The 25,138-nt window shown below is 33.8% G+C and overlaps 1 protein-coding gene and 1 pseudogene across 1 annotated transcript; one reads left to right on the top strand and one right to left on the bottom strand.

The window, feature by feature from the left end:
- Positions 1–1,241: 1,241 nt before the first annotated feature.
- Positions 1,242–16,564, bottom strand: LOC120152345 (Fanconi anemia group D2 protein homolog). The gene is given in 31 exon segments (XM_039164585.1): positions 1,242–1,399; positions 1,506–1,626; positions 1,722–1,778; positions 1,873–1,928; positions 2,005–2,065; positions 2,739–2,873; positions 2,975–3,007; positions 3,100–3,186; positions 3,671–3,766; positions 3,880–4,106; positions 4,197–4,377; positions 4,527–4,656; positions 4,732–4,937; positions 5,027–5,062; positions 5,799–6,264; positions 9,842–9,945; positions 10,030–10,125; positions 10,612–10,692; positions 10,765–10,813; positions 10,903–10,981; positions 11,074–11,168; positions 11,273–11,415; positions 12,576–12,683; positions 12,843–12,944; positions 13,032–13,078; positions 13,157–13,286; positions 13,358–13,489; positions 13,583–13,795; positions 13,912–14,166; positions 15,385–15,835; positions 16,143–16,564. Coding segments are annotated over 31 exon segments (4,446 nt in total). The 5' UTR covers positions 16,454–16,564.
- A 5,724-nt stretch (positions 16,565–22,288) lies between these two features.
- LOC120152344 lies at positions 22,289–25,053 on the top strand (annotated as a pseudogene).
- Positions 25,054–25,138: the final 85 nt, after the last annotated feature.

Here is a 25,138-nt window from a genome sequence, read left to right as displayed (position 1 = left end):
TTCGTTCGTCGGAGAGAGACTGGAAAGGAAGAGAGAAGAAAAGAGCAGTGAAATCTGTGGATGTGTTATAGGTATAAAATGTGCATTTATTAGTGTGAGTAGCACAAGGAAATAACCAGAGAAGAGTTGAAAACGGTAGTGATAAAAAGGGAGCGAGTCGTACGTTTCCTTGAGCAGTCGCCCACTCGCACTCAAATTCCCAGGTTGTCTTTTGTTCCCCTTAGGACTCTTGTCAGGTCATGAATGTCGACAAAAGTATTTGGATTAGCAAAACCAGATTCCCTGATTTTGCTTCAACCCACTGGGACCACAACCTCAGGGTTTCAAAAGCACTTAATTTAACAATTCAGTGTTTTTCGTTCAATTAAACTCTCAAATTCTGAAGAAAAAAAATGATAAGATGTAAATTCATATTATATTTTATATTTTAGTGATCTAAATTATTTATAAATTTATATCTTAGTATATTTTATTTTTTGCAAGTTAAAATATGTACTGGATGTGTATTCTAACTAAAATCCATCATGAAACACACTGCAAGTCATTGAATGATGGCAACCTAAAATGAAATATGAACTTCAAGCCATTCAGGAAAAAAAATCACTGAAATTCCACATTTTTTAACTTCAAATTTTCTAATAACATGTTTTGATTATATGTAACTTTCTTGATTAGTCTTTGATGAGAAATAACCCAAGCAAATAAAGACCATGATAAATTCTGTAATGAAATACCATTGGACTAAAAAAAGAATATAAAAGTTGCAAAATTAAAAATAATTTGAAATTATGTGTATAAAACATTAGTTTTTATTTATTATTTATGAATTAAAAAACATATTTAAAGTTCTCTATTATACTTAATTAATCGGCACCTACAAACCAATTATATTCAAATATATTACAATTATGGCATTACCATAAAATCATATGATTTTTCAAATACATCATTATTAATAATCTGTTTCTTATTTCAGTATTAATTAAATTTTTTGATAAATGGCATCACATAATCTATCATCAATATGTAGAATTATATTCTAATAAATAATGTTTATTAAATATTAATTAAGATTTATTTGTGGATGCAATACTAATTTAAATGTTTTTATATTGTTTTTGAACTTGAGTAACTATTTACTTAAAAGAGAAAATCATTTGCTAGTCTACTGAGAGTAAACATTAATACCATGAGTTCTTTTATTTTCCTTACGCAAACTATTTTACAAATAAAAGAAACATTCATTCTGCTTCACTATTTTGACTATCAGATGGAACAGTTCCTTGTGGATCCAAGTCTCCAACTCCCACTGGATCTTCATCCCTGTTGTCAATTTCATCATCTACATATGCCTGCGAGCTGACCACATGACCCCTGAGATCCTTGTGTTTTAGATTACCTGTAAATATCTGTGAGGCTCAGTACTCTTCCAAATATATTCTACATGATAACAAAAAGTAATTAACTACAAAAAAGGAGTAAAAATAAGATGACGTTGCAAATACCCATCCAGAAAGTGCAGCCGTTAGAGGTCGAATGGAGAAGAGCCTTGACACGAAACAAAAAGCGTTCCAGAGATCTTTTAGTAGCAGGTATTTTGCCGGTGATGGCTGTTTGTTTCAACCCCTTCAAATACCAATACATACATTCAATATAATCTGTCTGCTACCATTTCAATGTTTCTGACTAAGCCTCGAATGGATTCAATATGCATGACTCACCTTTGCTTCTGAACATAGGGTCTGAATCGTTCGTGTTGCCTTTTGAAGTTCTTTCACCTGATGCAACAAACAAGCAGTATGGTGTTTCCTTCTAAAACTTTGAACTTGGACTGAGCATGTCTGAAAATATATATACTGCATCTTATCTTACCAATAGAAGTATGACTTCATTATGCGTTTGGAAGTGAACCTGCAAGAAGTCAAACGCTGCAAAAGGCCGATATGTCAGTTCTCTGAACAGACTGCAATAAACGACCGTATTTTATTTCCAAGATATAACTACCTTTAAGGAAGGAATCAATGAATTTCCCACAATACTTGACTGCCATGGCATGCATGGAGACCTGTGTCATCATCTTAACACGTCAACAAGATTACTACCTGAAGCATTACGACAATAAATAGGTACTAACTACTCAGATATGTTGAAAAGATATCTTTCTAATGGGCAAAGGCCTCTATTGACCATCCACCGTATATACTTCCAGTGTAGATAATCTGTCCTTTAGCTTTTACTCTAGAAAAACCTAGACGTTTCCAACTTTCCTCAACCTCAAGGCACAGGCAGGATATAAGCTGTTAGCAATAGACATACACATTACAATGCACCAGAATTACTCAACAGCTAGTCACTGCAGTGGGACAGGCCTCATTGGGAGAAACGTTAATGTCAAGTGTCATAGTTTCATCTCTTCATCATCTTCCTTTTCAGAGAAAGATTGCAATCCAAAAAAAATCAATAAAGGAAGCCATCATTCTGCTTAAAATTCTTACAAACTAATCTAAGGAATTTTTACCTTGCATAAAGTGTAGTCATGAGGAAGTACAAGATGAAAAGCTTAAGGGAAAATGTCATAAAATCTAATCCAAAATGGAGGCCATTCATGAACATAAATCAGAGACTTGTGTGATATACCTAATGGTGCGGTGGGGAAGGTTCAAGGCTGAAAATATAACATATATATATTTATTATCTAAGAACTGTTGGCAAAGAAAACCACAGTTCTATTTGGTTACCTTATCATGGGTTCTGCACATGCTAACTAGTGCAACAACCACATTAACATTCTTCTGCATCCTGATCAAAAGTGAGTGAACATTTTCTGGTTGAACACCAGATCGAACCTTCTCTAAGCAAACAACTTCCTTAACCTGAAAAGAGAGCAAAAGGATAAGAATTGCAACACTTTTCAATTGTGTTTTTCTACCTCTTTTGTGATCAAAGGAAACAAAGCAGCAAAATTTACTGGTACCAGTTTGTCGAGAACTGTGAGGTTTACTTCAAACTGCACATAAGGACCAGCCTCAATCAACATATTTGATGGGAAACAATAAGAGTAATCTTTGAAAGGAACTTGGAAAACAGAAGATGTCATACCAGCACACGGTACCATGAGAGGAATGTTGCAGAACATAGAGTTGGGAAACCATAATCCTCATCATCTGCCATTGCCGTAAAAGAAACCTGACAGAGATATACCCTTTTAGTGCCACTACATACGAATCAAAATGAATTCAATCAATAAGAATTTCCAAATAAACCTCATGGTTTGTTCTAACTAGTAAGTGGATTTTTTTAAACCAAATTTTAAACAAATGAATTAATGCAGAACAATGGAACGATAAAAAAGAGAGAGAATCAAGGGAATAAATGAGAAAATGTGAATACGGAGTAACTTAGGAAATAGAAGAAATAAAGGGTAGAATCAGAAAGAAGAGAGAATTAGGGAAGGGAATCCATTTTGTCAAATATTTAGAGCCCAACAATCAGGAATCCAAAAACTCAGCAACCATTATTTATGTGAGAACTAAAACAAGCGTCCTCTGAACCACTATTTATTTCTCTTGGAACACTGCCAGATCCCTTAATTTATAAACATGCAACGAAGGAAAACTTATGGAGCACACTATTAACCTTGCACAAGATGTCACTCAAATAAATCAAATACCTGCGGCAAAATTGAGCAGGCAAGCTCATCCAGCAAATCAGAAGTTGATTCAGAATATTCCAAGTAAGCCCGCAGTATCTTTTGCACCATTTCTCCCTGGAAAACCAGCAAGTCTTTCAGTATTTATATCCGTAACCACATGGTAGCTAAGTAAGAAATCACAATCAATAAATCTAAGACATGCAAAACATAGTGTAATTGGGTCTCACTTTGTTCTTCCAGCCATTTTCAAGATTTTTGCTGTCCCAATTATGCTTTAAAAGCTTCATAGCAGAAGATCTAAGCCTTCCATGCAGTAAATAAAGGATCTGGCTATACCCTGACTTTTTGTTATTATCATCTCCATCCAACTTATCCATGACCTTCTGAATTGATGTAACAACCGACTCTAAAGTGAAGAGAGCCTCTGATGCCAGAATAAAGGAAAAAGAACATGCTGTGAAGCAAATCTGATACAAATTAGATACAGTGAAAGGGTAAATAAGCGCCATAAAAGAACTACAGTACAAAGGCAAGAGATTTGCACCTGCATCAAGGATACTCTCTACAAATGAACAAGCACCAAAACATGAGTATTCTATTGTTCCGGACGAAGGACAAGGCTGGATGTCTAAAGAACCAGTATCCAATGCCTTATTGGGCTGAAAGGCCTCAAGGAGATCTGAAAGAACTGATTTATTCCTTTGAACTTCAGAAAGGTTTAGCATCTGTACAGGGAAAAACTATTTTAGTAGTAGAATATAACTTTTCCAAGAAGAAATTTCCTATCCAAACATCAACCAAAAAAACATCAAATATCAAGTTGGAAAGTGCTGCATGTACAACCCTAGGGAAAGGTGAGAGTAAAAGCATTCACCTTACTGAAACTACTAAGTATTTCCTTAAATAGCATAGTAGAAATTGAAGATTTTGATGGCACAACACTGGTTAAATCTGGGTTGCCAGCAGCAGTGGATTGAAAGTTCCAGTGTTCTTGACAAGTTTCACCACCTACAATATATTTGTTAAGACTTTAAGAATATACAAGGCAAAGTCTTGGCAACAAAATGAAAACTAAATTGTTACCTTCTTTAAGAATACAGAATGAACTATCTAAATTTCTCTTAAGACTTGGAAAGAGAGGTCTAATCTTGCTAAGAAACTCATTCAAAGTCATCCTGGTAACAGCAGCAGTAGTCATGCTTCTTGAGGAGCATTGTTTGCCCGCAGCAGCAAAGTAATCCAGCTTGTGGTGAAGATCATGAATAAGGTACAAGAATAGGGGCAACTGTCCAGAAATAACAAGTTTTCTGCATATCACCTAATCATTCTTTGACAGATTTGAAGGATTGAAAGAACCTAAAAAAATTAATGTACCTCAGACACAGGGTCAGAGCAACAGGAGTCATGGTCCTGCATTTAAAAAGTAGCACTAAATGACTACAATCATTCTTTTGATATAAAACCACAAAACTAGGCCTCATTTAGGAAAACTGCATTTTGATATTTTAGGAAACTAAAAGCTATGCCCAAGGGGTCAACAAGCAATGAGCCAACAACTTAATTAGCAGATACAAACAATAGAGCTGTAACAATACACTAAAAATTGATACAGAAATCAAACCCAATGGTTCTACTTCTGATTTCAAATTGTATTCTACTTGTTGAAATTGGAAGATTTAACCATCTATAACCAGCTGATTTTAAGGCAAGTGTATAAGAGACTGGTTGATAAAAAGAAATCAATATGAAGTTAGATTGAATATTTAGCCATTCAATTAAAGAGAAAATAAAAAGAAAAAGATAAATTAACATCTCCCCTAAATCATAGATCAAGAGAAAATAATACTGACATACTACCAGAAACCAGTATTTTTTTTTAAGAACAGAGATTTTAGTTATACTAGATCCATCTACAACTATATCTGCTGATTATAGTTTCTTCATCAATGCTAACATGGAGCCAAATGCTAGATCCATCTGTTTTTTTTTTAAGAACAGAGATTTTAGTTATACTAGATCCATCTATTTTCATTGTGTGAATCATATACAACAAACGATTATGAACTTCTCAGTCAAATACCACATTCTAGTGCAAATTTTAAAGGAACCATGCAAAAGTTGAGGGTTAACCAGTGAGGAGACACACCTTTGAAAAAGTAAAAATGGAAAAGCATTCCAATAGAAGAGGCCTGAACCTAAATTTCTGTGATTCCAGATCTTGGGAAACTGGAGAAACTTCTATTAGCACCGACTCATTAAAGGCATGCAAATGGTGATCCATTGATGCTGATGTTGCCATATCCTTTGAAGAAACCTCATCTGGATCCTCTTGGCTTGTCACCGCTCCTGCTTTTTTCAACACATCCAACAATGTTACCTGACGAAGTTTTCCTTCTGCACCAGTTGTTGAGGTCTTTGAAATCTTTTTATTCTTCCTCTTGTTTGGAGATGTGCATTCGAGTGTCACCTTAGGCCCATTCTTCTTTTCTTTAGTCCCCACATAGGTTGGTTGGTTTATGAGTGTTGATCCACAATGCTCCATTTGAAGATGGAGCTGAGGTAGTACTACAGGACACATTTTGATGGAATGATTTAACAAGCTTTCAAGAAATCTGTATCAACAGCCAGCCGGTTCTTACCATCAGTATATAGAATTAGTTCACGATAATGTAAAACCCCAAAGGATAAACCAATGTAGCTGTAATTTATGATAATGAATGAGTCTATCAAGAACCTCAAGATAATAACATTTCCCTAAACTGTTCTATGTCATGCCAAAATCTGACTATTATATTTAAGTTGGGAGAATAACTAAAACTTCATAGTTCCATTACACACCAATTTTGTTTATGTTCTTAAATCCCCAATTCAATGGATAAGGAGAAAACCACACTTAAAGGTTGTGTTTTCTACAAAATTTCAGGCGATTTCAAACTTCAAATTTCCATTCCTTGTAAACCACATCCACACTCCCCGGCATCTTTCCTCTCAAACCCAGTGGTCGGCCACCACTTCGCTGCCGCGACAGTCACCGTCAATAGTCTCCGACCGTCGCTCGGCGGCATCGGAAAAGGAAGAAAAATACACCTTTTGAATCCTCTCTTCACCCCAAGCATAGATCGGACGTTGGTTTTTTCAAAATCGAAATAAATCGGAGTAGATCTAGAAGAAAAAATTTGCGTTCAGACGAAATTCTCCCCGTCAGACAGGAAATTAAAAAGGTTCGTGGAGTTCGTCAAATGATGATTTCTCAGTGGCGGTGCTTGCTTCCGAATTGGGTATAGAATCCCGTCCTTTCTTTTTCAACCACGACACTGAAATCGAAGACCAAGACCACTGGCTCGACTGTCCCCAGGATTTTTCCGACCTCGTTCTCCTCCAGTTCTTCTGCCGTCAGTGACGCGATAAATTCGGTAACTATATCATTCGTATCATCGGAAAGTATTTCCCGTTGAACACAGGGACTTCCTGTTTTGCTCGCTTCGAAGTCATCATCAAGGATATACTTCCACAATGAACATAAGCTGACTGATTCTTCAATTTTGCCGCCCTTGTTGGCTCTACCGAGCATTCTCTGTATCTTTGAAGAAAGAAGGATTCCGATCAGTTTTCAAATTCTGCTTTGCTTCAGATTTTTGTTATAATCTGAATTTAATTGTCTTCCGAGTTGAGAATTTGGTTCAATCGTCAACGCGTGTGCTTGAGTTATATCGGATTTGGCGTTAAATCCAAGCTTGAGATTTTCTTCGGGTCGTCTTATGATGGCAAGTAAGGTGACTAGTTCTGCTGGGAAAAATTGTTTTACGGTGATCATTTTCAACATTCCAGAGCGTCTTCATCATAAAGGGCTTTGGCTGGTATTCGATAAACATGGAGAGGTGGTCGATTCTTTCATCCCTAACAAAAGAAGCAAGGGAGGAAGTAGGTTTGGCTTTGTTCGTTTCACCAGATTGGAGGACGCAATGAAGGCTATCAACTGTGTTGACAGATCTAGGATTCGCGGCAATGAAGTTAGAGTTTTTTTGGCCAGATTTCAACCCCGGGAAGCTTTTTGGAGAAAGAAGTTTTCGGGTTTAAAACCAGCCGAGATCAAGAGTAAAAGGGAGGATGTTGGGCATTTAGAGGCTCCCATTGTGGGTTCTGTTGACGAGGACAAACTGCTAACTTGCAGAGGCAGCTTGGTAGGGTGGTGCAGAAATTTTTTAAAGATGAATGAGTTGGCTGCCATAATGCATAAGGAAGGCATTTTAGGCCCGAAAATCATGAGGCTAAGCGGGTTAGCAGTTCTAATCATTTTGAAGATGATGAGAGTAGGGATTTCACGCTGAATAATCAGATGGGGGCATTGAATAAATGTTTTGGCAAAGTAGAAGTGTGGTCGGAAAACTTTCATTGCAGCAGCCGTCGGGCGTGGCTTTCGTGCAAAGGGATCCCACCGTTTTTGTGGAATCCCTCCACCTTCAGAAGCATTGCAGACAAATGGGGAGAACTTATCTCCATTGACGAAAGATCTGTGAATCCAGGTTCTTTTGAAAGGGCTTTGTTTCAAATTATTACAAACCGTCAAACACGTGTGGAAGAATCCGTTGTTTTGAAAGCCGGGGACTTGTTATTTACAGTTTGTATTTCTGAGTTTGAGCCTTGTTTCAGTCCCGACTCAGTCTGGGTAGACTCGTTCTTGATGGATGAGGCAGTTGCCTCCCGTTATCTTTGGTGGGGGAGCTCGTCGGTGTCTCGCCAGTTAATTCTACCGTGGTGGAGGTATGTCTTGAGGGAGCTGGCAGAAACGAGGACTCTTCGGTGGAGAAGATTTCTGAGCGTTGTTCTGTGGATGAAGAAAGTCTATTATGTTGTATAGGGGAAAGAGTTAGTGGCTGCTTCTCGTCGGGTGGGGAAGTAGTGGAAAGGAACATAGGGGAGGATTTTATTATGGGCTTAAGGAATTATGCTGCTGGTGTGGGGATTATTCCATCGGAATTCGAGGATGTGGTGGAGCACGAGAATGTGCTGGATCAAGGGGCTAGAGAGTCAGTTTTTGAAAGCAGCGAAAGTTGTATGTCTGCACGTGATAGAGAGAGAATATTGGATTTTTTTTGATTCATCCAACTTGGATGGTCGGTTAAAGGCAAAGGTGATGAAAAACGTGATTAACATTATTAAGAGGCGTGCTATTAGTAGTTCCAAGGGTGTGGAGGCCCATCAGGATGGGGATGCCCAACAGGTTGGGGCGGTGGTTGACAGGATGGATGGCAGAGATATATCGGGATTAGCAGAGAAAGTTTCGGGTCCCCAATTAATGGCCTGATACAGCCAAATCAAGCAGCAGTAGAAGGTTCAATGTGTGGGAGATTTGTATGTTCTGGGAGCCAGATTATGATTCCATTTTTCCAGCTTTGGAGCCAGAGTCTATAGTTTGGTTTTCTGCCCTCTTCGTGTGGATGGAAGCTCCTGGATGTCTGTGTTTTATTTTGGATACTATGGTTTGAGTCAGCTATCATTTTTTCTCTCTTTTTTAGGTGTTCTGTTTTCTGGTGCTCTCAGAGTCAAGAGTTAGACTTTTAGTTGGGTCAGTCCTTTAGAGGCTGTTGTGGTTGATATTAGGTTGAGCTACTGTTGCTGCTATGGGGGTGTTTTTTGGTTGTTTTATGGTGTTTTGTTTTATGTACGGGGTCGATATCTGGATGTATTTTGGTGTTCTTATGTTCAATGAAATCCTAAGGCACTCTTTTCCTCCTTCCGCTGATTAAGGAGCTTCTCTTAAGTCTCTATAATCAAGAGGGAGGTTTTTAATGAGGCCTTCAATTCCTATCAAAAAAAAAAAAGGTTGTGTTTTCTACCAAAGAAAACAAACCAAAATGAGAACCCAACCAAAAATGTGCTTAGCCTCTCCTCTTCTGAAGGGAGGGTTGCTGAGTTGGGAAAACTAGCTTTTTTCTTATAGAAGCATTGAACTAGCTTACTACATTCTATGTCACAGGTGAGGTCCAACATCTCTCCTTTTTCACATGATATAAGATATTTTTTCTTTTAGTATACCTAACATGCAATGCATTTTCCTTTTTGTAATCCAAGTGAAATTATATTACACGTGAAACTTGCGGGCAGAATTGCCCATTGTCTCTTCTTATATCTTGATCTGATTTGAGTATGATGGACAAACTAAAAAGGAGTGAAGGTTTGATGACATACACTAGATTCCTCATTCGTTTTAATAGTTTCTGTATATTGTCCACTTTTGTGGACTGACTTGTGAATTGAAATCTTCCATCTACTTGTGTGCAGAAGGCATTGAGCTGTAACAGTGAAGACTTGTAAACCCCACTTGCATGTTTAAAATCATGTAACTTATAATCAAAACCCCAGAGTAAACTATTTACCAGTTCCCTTATCCAGTTCACTGAATAAAAAAGTGAGAGACAAATAATATGTTTCTGCTTTCCTGTCAGAGACTGCCATTCAGCTTCTGAGAAGTACTGGATTGTAATAAACAAATTCATGTCAGCAAAATGGTCCAATCTAACATTATGAACAATAAAATAAAAATAGAGAGTTGAGACAGATCAAACAAAGTTTTAAGTACTTTAAGATATGGAACAAAGAACATAATTACTCTTTCTTGGGAAAACCTATTCAATATGTTTCTGTAAAAAAAATTAAGTCTAACCAAGTCTTTGAAGAATATGCTCTCAGCAACCCTTATTGTCCTTAATCTTGTAAACTTTTAGTAGGAATAAAAAAAATTAAGAAAAACAATATCTAAATGCAATAGAAGGATATATATTCTTAAACATGCAACCTGAAATCAATTAGCAATAAGTGGACAAAGGAAACCCAGACAATGGCTAGTACAAAGAGTACAATCGCACAGAGAAAATCATTTTAAATGCTATAGCATCATGAAACTCTGAGACATAATGGAAAAGGAATATGATGTTTGTGAGCGTTTCACTTGATCTCACCTTATAAGAGGGAAGTAGAATAGGACAGCCAAGTAATGCATCAATTCCACCAAGAGATCCTTGATTCGTCAACCGTTCAACCTGCAGTTGATATCAATTCAATAGAAGCATTCTTTTATAGTACTTACGATTACTAAGGCAGTAGACACTTACAGCTGATAGTAAATGAAAATTAGCAGGAAGAAATTGCAAAGAAGCATTCCTGCAAGAGAAGATTCCAAGTTCACTATACCCAATCTCTAAGGATGATGAAATTGACATTTTTGTTCAAGAGAAAGAATAAAAGAGCACTACTGAGAAGAAGAAGCCAATGGCAGAATATTCAGACAAACAGGAGACACTTCACCGTCCAAATTCATCCACAGCTCCCCTACAGAAGTAAAAAGTAGAAAAAATAGACTATAGTCTATCATGAGTTCACAGAAAGCTTCAGGCAGGAACAGGCAGCACTGTTAAACCTACCTTCTAAACCGCAATAAGAGATCCTGCTAGGCAACTTCCCACCATCAAGATCAGACAGAAATATAGATTCAAATTCTCCTAAATGCTTGCCAATCCTGCAATAGATAGACAATTTCGGGACATGCAATTAGTAGTTTTATTATCTTCATAAATGCTTACAACTTGCAATCTAAATAATAGGTTGTTGAAGTTGTCTCACCAATCCATGATAACAGGATGAAGGGTTGTACTTTCTAAAATTGCAGTCAGTTCATCATAAAAGAAGATCGATGACAAGCATGACTGTTTGCAAGATTCTAAGCCTGTTTCAAGGAGCTCCACAGCCTCGTCAGCATTTGATTTCTGTTTGCTCAAGAAATAAATTTGAGATCTCACAATGGTGAATGGACAGTAAAGAAAAAAACAAACATCCTAAGCTACTCAACAGGGAAAGAGAATGACAAGAAATTTCCTATATTTTCCTGTTAGTAGAAAGGACGAGAAAGGATTTCACCAACAATGCTTACAAGCACTTGGAAGCAATAAAAAAGTAAACATGGACAAGAATCAAGCATTATGCAGGAAAATAGTTCCAGCAGTGAATACAGTCCTGAAAATGTAGGTAGATTCAGTGTCAGTTTCTGCTCTCTTCCTATAATTTGCAGAACTATCGTTCAGCCTAAGATCCATCCAACCTGTTCGAACTGTTCATTCACTAAGGAGGCCTTAGTGCAATTATTTTTTATCCTAGAGAAGCTCTTGACTCCCTTTGAAACTGTGATTGCAGAAGAGGCATGGAGACTTTTCTTTATACCTTACCCAGAGGCTACAACTTCAGTTATACATTAGCTTTTATTATGGTCTGAACATTGGAAGAAATAGATTTCAATTGTTTCAAGCACAACTTTTAATCCCCATACGTTTGGTGCACTACTTTAAAATCCATATCATAGGTCTGGACTCGGGATGCACTGTTTGACAATTTAAGTACATTAAAGTGTTCCTTGTAACTGATGAAAAAATTATGTTCTTCAGGCTGCTTGTGGGTTAACTAGCACCAGTGACAGTTTAACTATCAATTTACATCACATCCTTCTCATAAGTGTTGTAGAAGGAATTCAGTCACTCCAAGCTCTAAGGTAGACTTTCTGACCATCAGCTTTAATGCCAATAATGCCTCAATCAAAGCAATAATTCAAACCATCAACCTCCTATAAGGAAACTTTTACAGTAGCTTCTTATGCATAAACACAAAGATAAAAGTTTTTCAAATTTTTCAGCAGGTTCTTGCTTTTGTTTTTCTTCTGAACAGTCTTTTTGGATTCGAGGATAAACGACAGGCATGATAAAAGACAGAAACAACAGCAATTCACCATGAAGATCACAACATGACACACGTAGAATGTACAGTTAAAATGCTAATATGCTGCAACTTTTAAAGTAAGATAAAGTGATCAGCAACTAAAGAACAATATAATCACCAAGGGTCACGGATAGGGAGGTACACTGATACTAGATCCTACCTCAAATGGCGATGATAAAGTAGCATTACTTTCTCCTCCTAGACATGAAACTATTTTCAATATTCCAATTAGACCCATCATTTTGTACTTCAGATCTGGATGACTGACCTGCCCAATTGAAGGTAATGCTAGTCAAAACAACCACCATTACTAAGATCCTTGAGTCAAATCTACAATACAGAAATTTTAGAGATAACGTCGAAAAATTGCACAAAAAGTCAATATTCAAAGCACTCTATGGTTAAGAGTCATGCTAGCACAACATACCTGCTTCCGAACAATTATAAAAAGTTCATTTGCCATGGAAGAGCCCAAACAGTCAGCGTTAGAGCGAGCTAGTAGTGTCATATGGCTGAAGACCTCATAAACCTGCACTAGATAGTGTAAATGGAACTGGCACATACAACTTTGTCCTTATAAAGCTTAGAGTGTAGAAAACAATGAAGCAGCATAAACCTTATAAAGATTTTCTACAGTCAATCCCTCCAAATAGTCCAGGATTCCTGAGAAGTACATTAAACTAATGAAGAACAAAATAGCAGAAAAAGATAAAGAAAATTCAAAAGCAAAAGCTTACCTACCATTTATATGAGAAGAAAGTGGAATGAGTTCCCTTGCATGTTTTGTGGCAAGTGAAGCCATAATCTGCAGAGCAGAACTAACTTCAAAACTAACAGCAGAGCCCACATGAGTAACTAGTGAACCAAGAACCTGCATAAAGCCGCATGAAAGTCTCTTAAAGAAATGTACTTAATCAGATAAGAGAAGATATTGATGCTTACTTCCTGTCTTGAATAGGTATCAGAAAACTCTTCAAAAAGAAGAGTATACATGTAGATGCCAAAATCCCTGGCCTTTTGTTCTTTGCAAGCCAATACATACTCAGCTAAAGAAAGGAAGGCCAGGAAATATTCCTAACAGAAAAATAAGGAAATAACAAAATGAGTTTCTGGAATATATTCAGCAAAATTCAAACAATCTTCGGGACAAAGAAGAGCAACATATACCTGAGCCAGTTCCTTGTTCCCACAAATGCATTGATCAAGCATAACTTCTTGAATACAACCTTCAGTAACTTTCTTCTTAAACACCTTTTCAATGTTTTTCCGCATGGACTTTCCTTTTGTGTACAATAGCACAAGCAGCCATATGTCAATTACTTTGTGATCTCGAGGTTTTTCAAGGCCATTTAATTCCTTCAAAATCTCTTGACAGAGTACCTATAGATAATGTGTAGATATAGAACAGGGTATTAAATTAGAACATATATCCTCAAATAAGAAAGAGGATATAGAAAACATGTATTTCCAAATAAGGAAGAGTATAAGTTACTTACACTCTTAAATTCAAGGCTAGATCTCAAAGCATCTAGAATGGATGCCTCAGTGTTGTCAACAAGCATTTTCCCTTTGAGTTTATTCTTTTGCATTGTGCGGTTATGTGGTATCCTAACAAACTTTAAATGCTCACGTATCTGTGAGATTATCCTGCGAACATTTAGTTGTGTGGCAGAGAGTAGTAAAAATCGAAGCAGACATGGCATGTACTCCGCATCAATTGTTCTAATGCATGATAGTGCTATAGTTATGACCTTCAATGTGAAGAAATAGAATTAAATTAGATATCAATGCAAAAGCAACATAGCACCTTAAAATTTTAATTGGCTGCTAAAAATATCTTGCAATGATGAAAAGAAGAGGGATCAAGTCAAGTCTCTCCAGTCGGAAAAAAAAAAGGAAAACCTTCTTGAAATGAAAATATTTTTATATTTGTTAGCATATTTAGTTGGGCTAGTGACATTACATATTCTGAAATCAACAAGCAGGAATATATATATATATATATATATATATATATATATATATATATACATTTGATGAAAATGCTGGAAGGACAAATAAAAAGTGCATTGAAGGCAAGTAAAGCTGATTATGGTGATCCAATTACAATTTGGAACTCCTCTGCAGATCTAGGTTTAATGTTATTAGTGGTTGGTTCAGTTCATGTTGTTTTCAAACAGTTTAGTTTCAGTTTAGACATTCCTGTAAGTTCAAGTCTCCCAAGCAATGAGGGTATTGGAAATTTCAAGGCCTCACATTGGTGTAGTAGTATTATGTATGGTCAACCTGTTTGTTGCTGTCTTTGTACTTACAACCCAAAGTTGGTTTCTATAAAGTCTGACCTAGTTTTCTAACTTTAGAAGACACAATAATAAGGTTTCTTTATCAATCTGAGTGAATACTGGTAATGTTCAGCACCTTTTATAGTTCTGAGTGCCTAGAGGACACAAAGTGAAATCACCTGGGTTTTATCCCTCCTCCTTAGAAACCTCAATTACCAAATTCAAAAGCCTTTGTGCTAATTTTACTGTTAATTGAACTTAACTGCTAAATCCAAGAGCAGCATCAATCTACCATTACAACAATTACCTCACTGTGGACAACCAAACAGACACAAACCAAGTTTCTAGCTTTTTGTGACCAATAAATAACTGAATTCTAATGATAGATACTCACTTCCAGTCCTGTATTTTATTTCAGGTGTAATTTTGAGCCCAAGAGCCCGAACAACTGACTACTTCACATTGCATTAAATAGTTGTATTGTTGTAGGAAAAGAAGACAAAATATTGAATCCGAGATTTATCAGTCTTTTATGCTGAAGAGCAGAAAGTGCCAATTGCATTACCCTTGCAATAACTACATTACATAACAAGAAATGTCTCCATATAATAGAACATTAAAATAAAATTTTAAAGGAAAAAATAAGGTAAACCACATAGGGGGGAAATTAAAGAGAAGAGGATAAACCTGTTCTTGCAGCTGATGATCCAAATTAAGATTTGAAAAAGAGTCGAGCACAGGAACAATTACAGATGGGTCCTCATGAAGCATTTGTTCAAGGGAATCAACCACAGTCTTGTTATTTTGATCACCAATGATCTCAGTCAATGATCCAATTATCTCTTTTTTCAAGTGTAAAGGGCAAATGGAAAGCACTTGCAATAACTTATCCGTGAAGGAACTAGGATCAACAACAAAATCAAGCCACCGAAACTGATTAATGATAAGCCTAGCAACATCGTCTTCAAGGGACAATGACGTTTGAGAATCTCCAGAAACTATGTCAAAATATTCAGGAAGTTTCTCAAGGAGCATAATTTGAAGATCTAATTGAATTGGTGCAACCAGCAAAAGATGTCGAACTAAGCTTTCATTTTTAGCGGGACCAAAACTACTTCCATTTGAAGAAATGAGAACCCTGAAAGCATTTAAATCAAAAAAATAATGAGGCATTTTCTCATCGATACCAATAGAATAAGCAATGTGAAAACCTTAAAACACTTTCCAACTGAACCTCGTAATATTTTCAACAACACATATATAGAAATTAACTGATTAATCCTAAAATTCATTCAATAATAAAGATAAAAGGCTTTAAAAATAACTAAATAGAATCTAGTACACTAAGTTAAAAAGCTAGTAAACAACATAGATTCTGCATGGAAATAGGGAAATCAAAAACGAAAAAAAAAATAAGCTGGCAATTGGAAAAGGGATGAACATACCTGCGAAGATTGGAGGGAGATTGAATGTAAGAAGAGAAACCAGAGAGAAAAACGGAGCGATCGTCGGTAGAAGAAAAACTGCGGGAGAGGTGGCGGCGGAGCTCGTAGGGATCGGAGGGCAGGGAGGGTGGGCCCAAGGGATTAACCAAGGTACAACCGCCCTCGGCCAATATTGAAACCATCTTATCAACAGCATCAACGGCAGTGCCTTCGTCATTTTGAGATTTGGGGATTTTGGGCGGAGGAAATGCAGGGACAAAGGAAGAGGAAGATCTCTTCCGTGACGGTTGTTGGTGGCGGAGAAATACCATGTTTTTTCCTCCTCTCAGAGTTCACTTAGAGACCCGTCGTTTCGACGGCGAGTCGGTGGTGATTGGTTTAGTGTTTTTCCCTTTGCTTATTTGGATTCATATCGAGAAACAACGCGCCAACTTTCAAGAGAAGGAACCGCTATTTTTCAATATATAATTTTTTGAATTAAGTGCATTACACATCCCTAAACTATGATTCCTACTTTAAAATGATCCTTGAATTTTATACATTTCCATTTAATCCTCAAATTATGATTTTCATTCTAAATTAGTCCTAAATCTGTTGAACATTTCAAATTTATCTTCAGACTGTAACCATCATTCTATATTATTACTCAAACTTTTAAATATTTTAATTTCATCCCAGACATTTGAATGATTTTAAGACATTATTGAATCATTCAAAATTTTGACCTCTTTAATTTATACAATGATTTATACTTATCACGTCAAAATTCAATAGACTCTCTAAAATTTATATCAAATCTCTACTATAAATCTATCAAAATGTTTTGTAATATAGTCTTTAAAATTCATTTGATAATTAAAAATTAAATCCATGTAATATAAGTTATCATAAACTATAATAACAAATAAATAAAAGTTTATTTATCATTTTTTGTATAAGCACCGGTATCTGATCTATTGATTAACTAATCCGGATCGGATACTACATAACTATAATATAATTTATTTTATATTATTATTTTATTTCTTTGAATATATCTTTATATTTAAATTCTTAATTTTTAACAGTTCGTTCTTTTAACTTATTAAACAACGCCTAAATTAAAAACATACTAGCTTGAAAACATTAAAAGAAATGAATGTTAGTTAATTTATATACATGTTTATTGAATTTTATAAAACCCTGATTTTTCTCTTATTGATGTGTTGTTTATCTTTTTTTTGTATATTAATCGACGACGGCACCAATTTTAATGTTGGTTGTCGACCACTGATATTATTTATTGTCTTTTTTCCTTTATATTGTTTCTCTATTTTCTTTTCTTTTTTTATTTCAATAAGTATGTCAGTATGACACGTTTTCATCTGTCTTTTTAGCGTATCTTTTGGTTATTTGGTCTTTTTTTAATTTATCTTTTTCTAAGGATTGATTTGATATCGCCACGACTAAACTGGATGGCGTTTATCTGATATCTTGTTGATCTTCTCTGTTTTAGACCCTTGAATTTGATGTGGATACTTGATTTGCAGTTGTTGATAAATTTTTACATCGCTCGAGTATGATTTACAGTTTGTCGGTAGTCTTTCAATAGTTTGATCTCATTATATATATATTGAAAATATATAAAAATAATAATAATTTTCAGTGTATATAAGAAACAATTGTATAAAGAGGATAACTTCTATTTATTACTAAAATCGTTTCATTAAATTCATTATATTAACTTTTAAAATATTTTTATTAACTCTTTTGCACATGAGTCCATTCAACGACTAAAAAAATTACTACCTTATAATTACTTCATACTATTAAATACAACTATTTCATATAGGTTGTAGTATAGTTTTCACCGATTAAATATTTTTATTCCTAAATTTATATCTAAGCACGAATGTTTGTTTCACGTCAAACATTTTTTTGAAAAACGTTTTTCTCATTTTCTTAGTTTTTGATTGGAGGAAAACTGGTTGATCAATAGGGTCTGATTTTTATAAAAAAAGATTTTTGGTTTGGGTCGGGATAGATTTTTTAAGGGGATAAGGTTGGGTCGGGTAGGGTCAAATTTAGTGGAGGGTGAAAGAACTCCGACCATACCAAAGGATAATAATGTGTTTTTTAAATTAAATCCTTATTTTATATCAGGTCATATTATATCGAATTTATACTATAAAAATTCGGAGTAAGTTGAGTCGGATCGGATAGACGATATATAATTTTCGGATCAAATCAGATTCGAGTGGATGATACATATTTTTGGGTCGGGTCGACCAAAAATCCGACCCGTTACCATCCCAATTGGTCAATGTAAAACATTTTCATTGTCACAATAAATTTCTTTACATTTTCTAAAAAGTGATTCACGGTCTAATTTTTTTGGCAAGTCATTTTCTAACACATTTTACTTCAAAAAATAATACTTACAATACTATTATTTTATGTATTTAATACTAATATAACATTTTAGTATCATTTTAATATAAATATTAATTATTAAAATATTTAAAATATATTTTATTAATATTTTTAATAATGTAATATTGTATTTTTTTAATTTTATAATAATACATGATGTTATGTTTTTTAGTTTCATATAATAAATTGTTCATAAATTATTAATAATGAATAATATTATTTATGTATTTAATATTAATATAATAACCTAGTAGTATTTTTAATAAAAATACATAAAATATATTTATTAATAGTTTTTAAAATACAATATAATATTTTTACTTTAATAAATAATTAATATAATTTATAATATTTTTATTTCATTAAAATATATTAATTTTTATTTATAACAGTATAAAAATAATATTTTAGTAATAATAATGAATAAAGTATTTTAAAATTACGAAGATAATATTTTTTTGATTAATTCGGGTAAGTACAATACAATATATGTTCAAAGATAACTCTTAATCTTTTGACATTAAATTTGACATTGGTCGTACACACCCCTAGCATTTATAATGTTCGAACTCGGATCCTAAACGAATAACAAAAATTCTTTTACCACAAAGGTCACTTGATTCATGCAATAAAAATAGTAATATTAAATTTTTATATTAAACAATATTTTTTATTATACTTAATATCTATAATAAATAATTTCTAAAATATTCATCAACTAGTGAAAAATAGTTTACACAATCTCTTTTAAACATCGTAAATTTTTCTTATTTAGAAAATATAATTTATTTTACGTATAATATTTTTAAAAAACTATTTTCAATTAAACAATCGGATCATAATTAAAAACTTTGTATTCGTCTTTTATCAATCAATTTTATTACATGAATAACTTTTTTTTATTAATATTTGTTATCAACTCAGATTTTAATAACCAACCAAGTACAATACTTGGTTGTTCACAGCGAGTCAAACGCAAAAGGTGAGGTCGTTTTCTAAGAAGGAAAACAAGTTGGTGGTTGGATGTGAACTTAAACTTTACGTGACTATTGAATTATTTGCATGGATTGCAATACTCCAAGTAGTATACTAGCTAACCCAATGGTTTCACACATAATAACTATTCTTCCTTTTCCTCCTCTTCTTCTTCTTTTATCTAAAAGAAGAGGATCTAAATATTTTTTAATTCGAATATTAATGTATTTAAATTTATATAATCATATATACTTTTATATTTAATAAATTTTAATTAGGCATGGAAATGAACATAATGTTCGACAATCCGTTCGGCAAAAAAATCGTTTATGTTTGTTTATTTATTAAATGAACGAACATGAATAAGATTTTATGTTCATTTAATTAAATGAGCGAACAAGAACAAAAAGTTTACTCGTTCATTTATGTTCGTGAACGTTCGATAATCCGTTCGTTTATGTTCGTTCATTTATGATTGTTTATGTTCATTTATGTTTGTTTATGTTTATTTGTTTATGTTTGTATATTCAGTCCAATCTCCAAACTCATTTGAATTATTAAGACCTATAAATTTTAACTTAAACCCATTAATATTTTAAAACCCAATTAATTTTAAACTCAAATAAAAATACTCAAATCAATTAAAAAAATATAAATCCTAAAATTATTTGGAAAGAAAATAAAATATTCTCAAATATAAACCTAAATAATTTTATGTTCGTTTACGTTCGTTCATTTGTGTTCGTTTATGAACGAACACGAACAAACTAAATTTTTTTGATGAACGAACATGAACAAAAAATTATGTTCGTTTAGTTGTTCGTGTTCATTTTCTTGTTCAGTTAAAATTATACGAACGAGCATAAACATATCCTCATTTGTATTCGTTCAGTTCGTTTATTGGCCTTGTTTTGATACATTAATAATTCATATCATAAATTTAATAAAATTTCATTATTGTTTAGTACAAATTTTTAATAGCGAATTTAATGTAGTCCAAAAATTAGACAAATGACATGTATTAGGACCATTACTATCATCGATTGGTCAAATGTTAAGTTGTCAACAATGAGGTCCGGTTGTTATTATTTTGGTAGTGATATTTGATTTGAATTCTGAAAAAGCAAAGAGATGATTTGAGAAACACGAGAGCTTCTACTAATTAATAATATTTAATTATAATATAAACTCAATTAATTGATTCACGTTTGTTACATGTTTAAAAAAAATTAGCTGACCCTTGTTTTCATATGTAATGGGGTAAGGAGAGGTAAGATAGTAGGTTGTCCCCAACGCAAGATTGAGAACAGCCTCCGTGGGAAACCTCCAAATTATGAAATGCCCTTCGTGGGACTCGATCTCACGATCTCAAAGTTAAGAACATTGTGCTCTACCAATTTGATCTAACGCCAAGTTGAGAACAACCTCCCTAAAATACCTCCAAATTAATTAATTCAAGTTTGTTACATGTTTACACCCAATTAATAATACTTTAAACATTGTTACGTACTATTTAATAGAAAATTCATAACTATTGTCATAATCTCTGACACGAAGATAAAGTGCTGATTTTTTTTAAAAATATTTATCTATTTTAGAAACCTATACTCTTGGAAGAAAATTCATAACTTAACTCGAATTGAGTTCGAATTGTAATTTCTTAAACTCGACTCGACTTGAAAAAAATTTAAATTTAAATCGAGTTGCAAAAACAACTTGAATAACTTGAAATTTTTAGTAATTAATATATTAATTTTCAAGTTTAAGTCAAAGATTGAGTTGAACTCATCGACTTTATATGACATATGTAAAATATCATTTAAATTAGAATGAAATAATTTTATAAATATTTATAATTAAATTTAAATAGAAATTCAAAATTTTGACTCGAGTCGACTCAAAAAAAATTTAAATCAAATTCGAGTTATAAAACATGACTCATCAACTCTAATAACTTGAAATTTTTTATTTGACTCTATCGAACACTCACTCCTACTTAAATGGAGCTAAAATTAAAATCGTATGATTTTAAAATTGTTATATATACTTTTAAATCAAACCAAACTAAATATATTTATTTATTATTCCAAAAATATTAAAATTGATTGATTATCTAGAAATTATTGTACTACGTTAAAATTAATCCCATTTACTTAGGAACTGAAAAATATTGAATTTAAATAAAGTTTAGGATCAAGTTTTTTTTAAATTAATTTAAAACAAACATTTAAAATGCTAGCTCGTGCTAATATCAAACTTAAAGCAATGTTCTTTGTATGTCATTGAAATGGTAAAAGTTAACAAATACGAAATTATTTTTTTATAATTCTCTTTATAATAATATTATATTTGATTTTCGAATTAAAATTTTATATTAGAAGAATTAATGAAAAAGGCATGCTTTACGTGAGTGGGGCGTGGAGCCATGGCTTCCTTAGCTTTAATGGTTTAATTTTATTTAAATCACTGATAGTTTTAAAATTAGGTTTCGAATTCTTTTAAAAAAATAATTTAATTTTTTTAAATCATATCAATTTTAATATTAATAAAAAATTAAAAATTGATCTTTGGATTTTATAATTTAACTCATTAAATTTTTAATTTTTGAAATGAATAAAATTAAATTATTACTTCTCTATTTTTATAATTTAATTATTTTTCAATATCATATTTATTTTAAAATTAAATAATTTAACCTCTTATATTTATTCCAAATTAAGGAAATGATTATTGATTATAGTATGTTGTGTTAACAAAATATGAATGGTATATATCTAACATTTATTAAAAAATTATATTTATTTTTAATAGATTTTTTATGTTTACTAAATACATAATGTTTGACACTTTGACTATTTATATAATGTAAGGATTTGTATTAAAATAAATCTAAAAGTATTACTTTATATAGGAAAAAAGAAGAAGAAATATTGAAAAAAGGCACTCACTTAATATATTTACTACAGTTTGGTCTTCTTCAAAATCTCAACTTTCTTTTTATTGCCTGGTCCGTTGCCCCTTTCAAATACTTCAGATGGAGAAAAGCGTGGGAGTAGCGAAGACGGTCGAGGAACCGGAAGAGAAGATAGTTCCAATGGTAATAAGGCTCCCAGGTTTAATTCCTCTAAAAATGGTGATCAAATTGACGCTATCATGAGGAAGGCACAAGTTTCTGTTTGAGCAAGACCAGAGGTTCCCATGGTATTTTTTTTTCTTCATTAAATCGAATTATATAACTTTTATGGAGTAATTCATAATCTCTTTTTAATACGTGAAATTGATTGATTTTTATTCATCCTTAAAAAGATCACAGATGGATGTCAATGGAGAAAGTATGGACAGAAAATAGCGAAAGGAAATACATGTCCTCGAGCATATCATCGGTGTACCATGGCAGCCGGTTGCCCAGTTAGAAAACATGTTTTTTCTTCTTCATTATTTTGGATCTGTAAATCATTTTAAAGTTAGTAAATAACCACAATATTAACTTAATGATGAAAGTTACAGGTACAGAGATGTGCAAAAGATCATACAATTTTAATAACAACCTACAAAGACAACCACAACAACCCTTTGCCTCCGACATCAATGGCATCGACGAAATCATTAGCAGCACGAATGTTGTTCTCGGGTTTAATGTCCAGTGTCGATGGACTAATGAACTCGAATTTCCTCACAAGAACTGTCCTCCTATGCTCTTCTAGCATGGCCATTGTATCAGCTTTCACCCCCATTCCTGTTGGGAATCACGGTCTTTCCCGCATTGTGAAGTTAAGATAAGCACTTAGAGATTAAGGATAGTAAAGAGAGCACGAGAGTATAATTCTCCAATTTGGAGATTTTTCCACTATATAGAAGAATAGTAGGATTACAAGGATGCGCTCACAAAATTTGTCTCACACTTGGTGCTCACTCAGGATAAAGACTTCCCAAGTTATCTTTTTTCTCTCTCATAGAGGTTTTCCAACTCTCTAGTTTCTCACTCTAATAAGTGAACTCTCTTAGTATTTTTGGATTTCTTGAATGGTTAGGAATGAATTCTCTCACCCCTATTTGTATTACTCCACCTCCACAATGAACGGTGGAGATTAATTATCTAGAATGCTCCACGCACTCTAAAAAGCTCTACACTCTTCCTCTCCCTTCCATACTATTCCATAAGGTTCCACACATCTCCAGAATATTTCAGAGGATTCCACATTCTTCCATAAGCTTCTAGAGAGTTCTACACTTCTCTAGAGTTCTTCAGAATGCTCTAGAAAATTCTACACTTCTCCAGAAAGCTCTAGAATTTTCTAGACACTAGATATCATTGGATTCGAGAAGTTCTAAAAAAAAACAAATACATCTTGACAAGGTTCACACATATGAGAACTGGTCAGACATGATGACCAAGGTAATACCGACAAAGTTGTTCGAAGATTGCTATCAAGGTGTCGGCTTGCTAATACCTCCCAATTAAGTCGATAAGGGGGGATTTGTTGGATCTCTCCTTAATTGGAGAGATTCTAGAAAATTCTAGAGCTTTTCTGGAGAAGTGTAGAATTTTCTAGAGCATTACGAAGAACTCTAGAGAAGTGTAGATCTCTCTAGAAGCTTGTGGAAAAGTGTGGAATCCTCTGGAATATTCTGGAGATGTGTGGAAACTTATGGAAGAGTATGGAAGAATATGTAAGGGAGTGGAAGAATATAGAGCTTCTTAGAGTGTGTGGAGAATTCTAGATAATTAATCTCCACCCTTGGATGTAAGTAATCTCCACCATTAATTGTGGAGGTGGAGTAGTATAAATAGAGGTGAGAGACTTCATTCCTAACCATCCAATAAATCCAAGTGTGAGCTACCAAGCTTGAGAATAGAGATAACTTGGGTAGTTTTTATCCTCAAGCTTGAGTGAGCTACCAAGTGTGAGTCAAATTTTGTGAACACATCCTTGTAATCCTACTATTCTTTTGTATAGTGGAATAATCTCAAAATTGGAAAATTATACTATTGTGCTCTCTTTACTATCATTAATATCTAAGTGTCTATCTTAACTTCACGAAGCGGGAAAGACCGTGATTCCCAACAATTCCCCACCGTCACCTTAGACCTCGCCCAGACCCCTAACCCTTTATAGTTCCCCAGGCCCGAAGGTCAATTCCAGGTCTCATCCCCTAACCCACAATCGCACCCCAATCCCCAAGCCTCGCCATTGCCGTTGCTGCCCCAGATTTTCGGCCAGGCACTTTACAACCATTCCAAATTCTCTGGTTTACGAATGTCTCACGACATCGAACAACCTCAATGGAATCACCAACTTCAACAAGACTAGCAAAATGCATTTGCCGAAACCGTTAACGCTGCCACCACCGCGATCGCTTCTATTATCTGGAGCTCTCACACCAACAACATCACTAATAATAATGGAGAGAACCTCACGTCCACCACCAACAGTAATGGCATGTCACCACAATCGCCACTAGTAAAATCAACAACAATGGAAACAATAAAAATCAACAATTTAGTAATTTTACCGCAAATTAGAAGAAACTAAGATCGTACTCCATTCTTTATTTAATTTTTTTTAATCATTCGAGGAAGAAGGGAACACAATTTTTATTTTTATTTC

This window comes from Hibiscus syriacus, unplaced genomic scaffold, assembly GCF_006381635.1.
Source record: "Hibiscus syriacus cultivar Baekdansim isolate YM2019G1 unplaced genomic scaffold, ASM638163v2 tig00111088_pilon, whole genome shotgun sequence".
Taxonomy (NCBI): domain Eukaryota; kingdom Viridiplantae; phylum Streptophyta; class Magnoliopsida; order Malvales; family Malvaceae; genus Hibiscus; species Hibiscus syriacus.
This window is presented reverse-complemented; position numbering and strand designations above follow the sequence as displayed.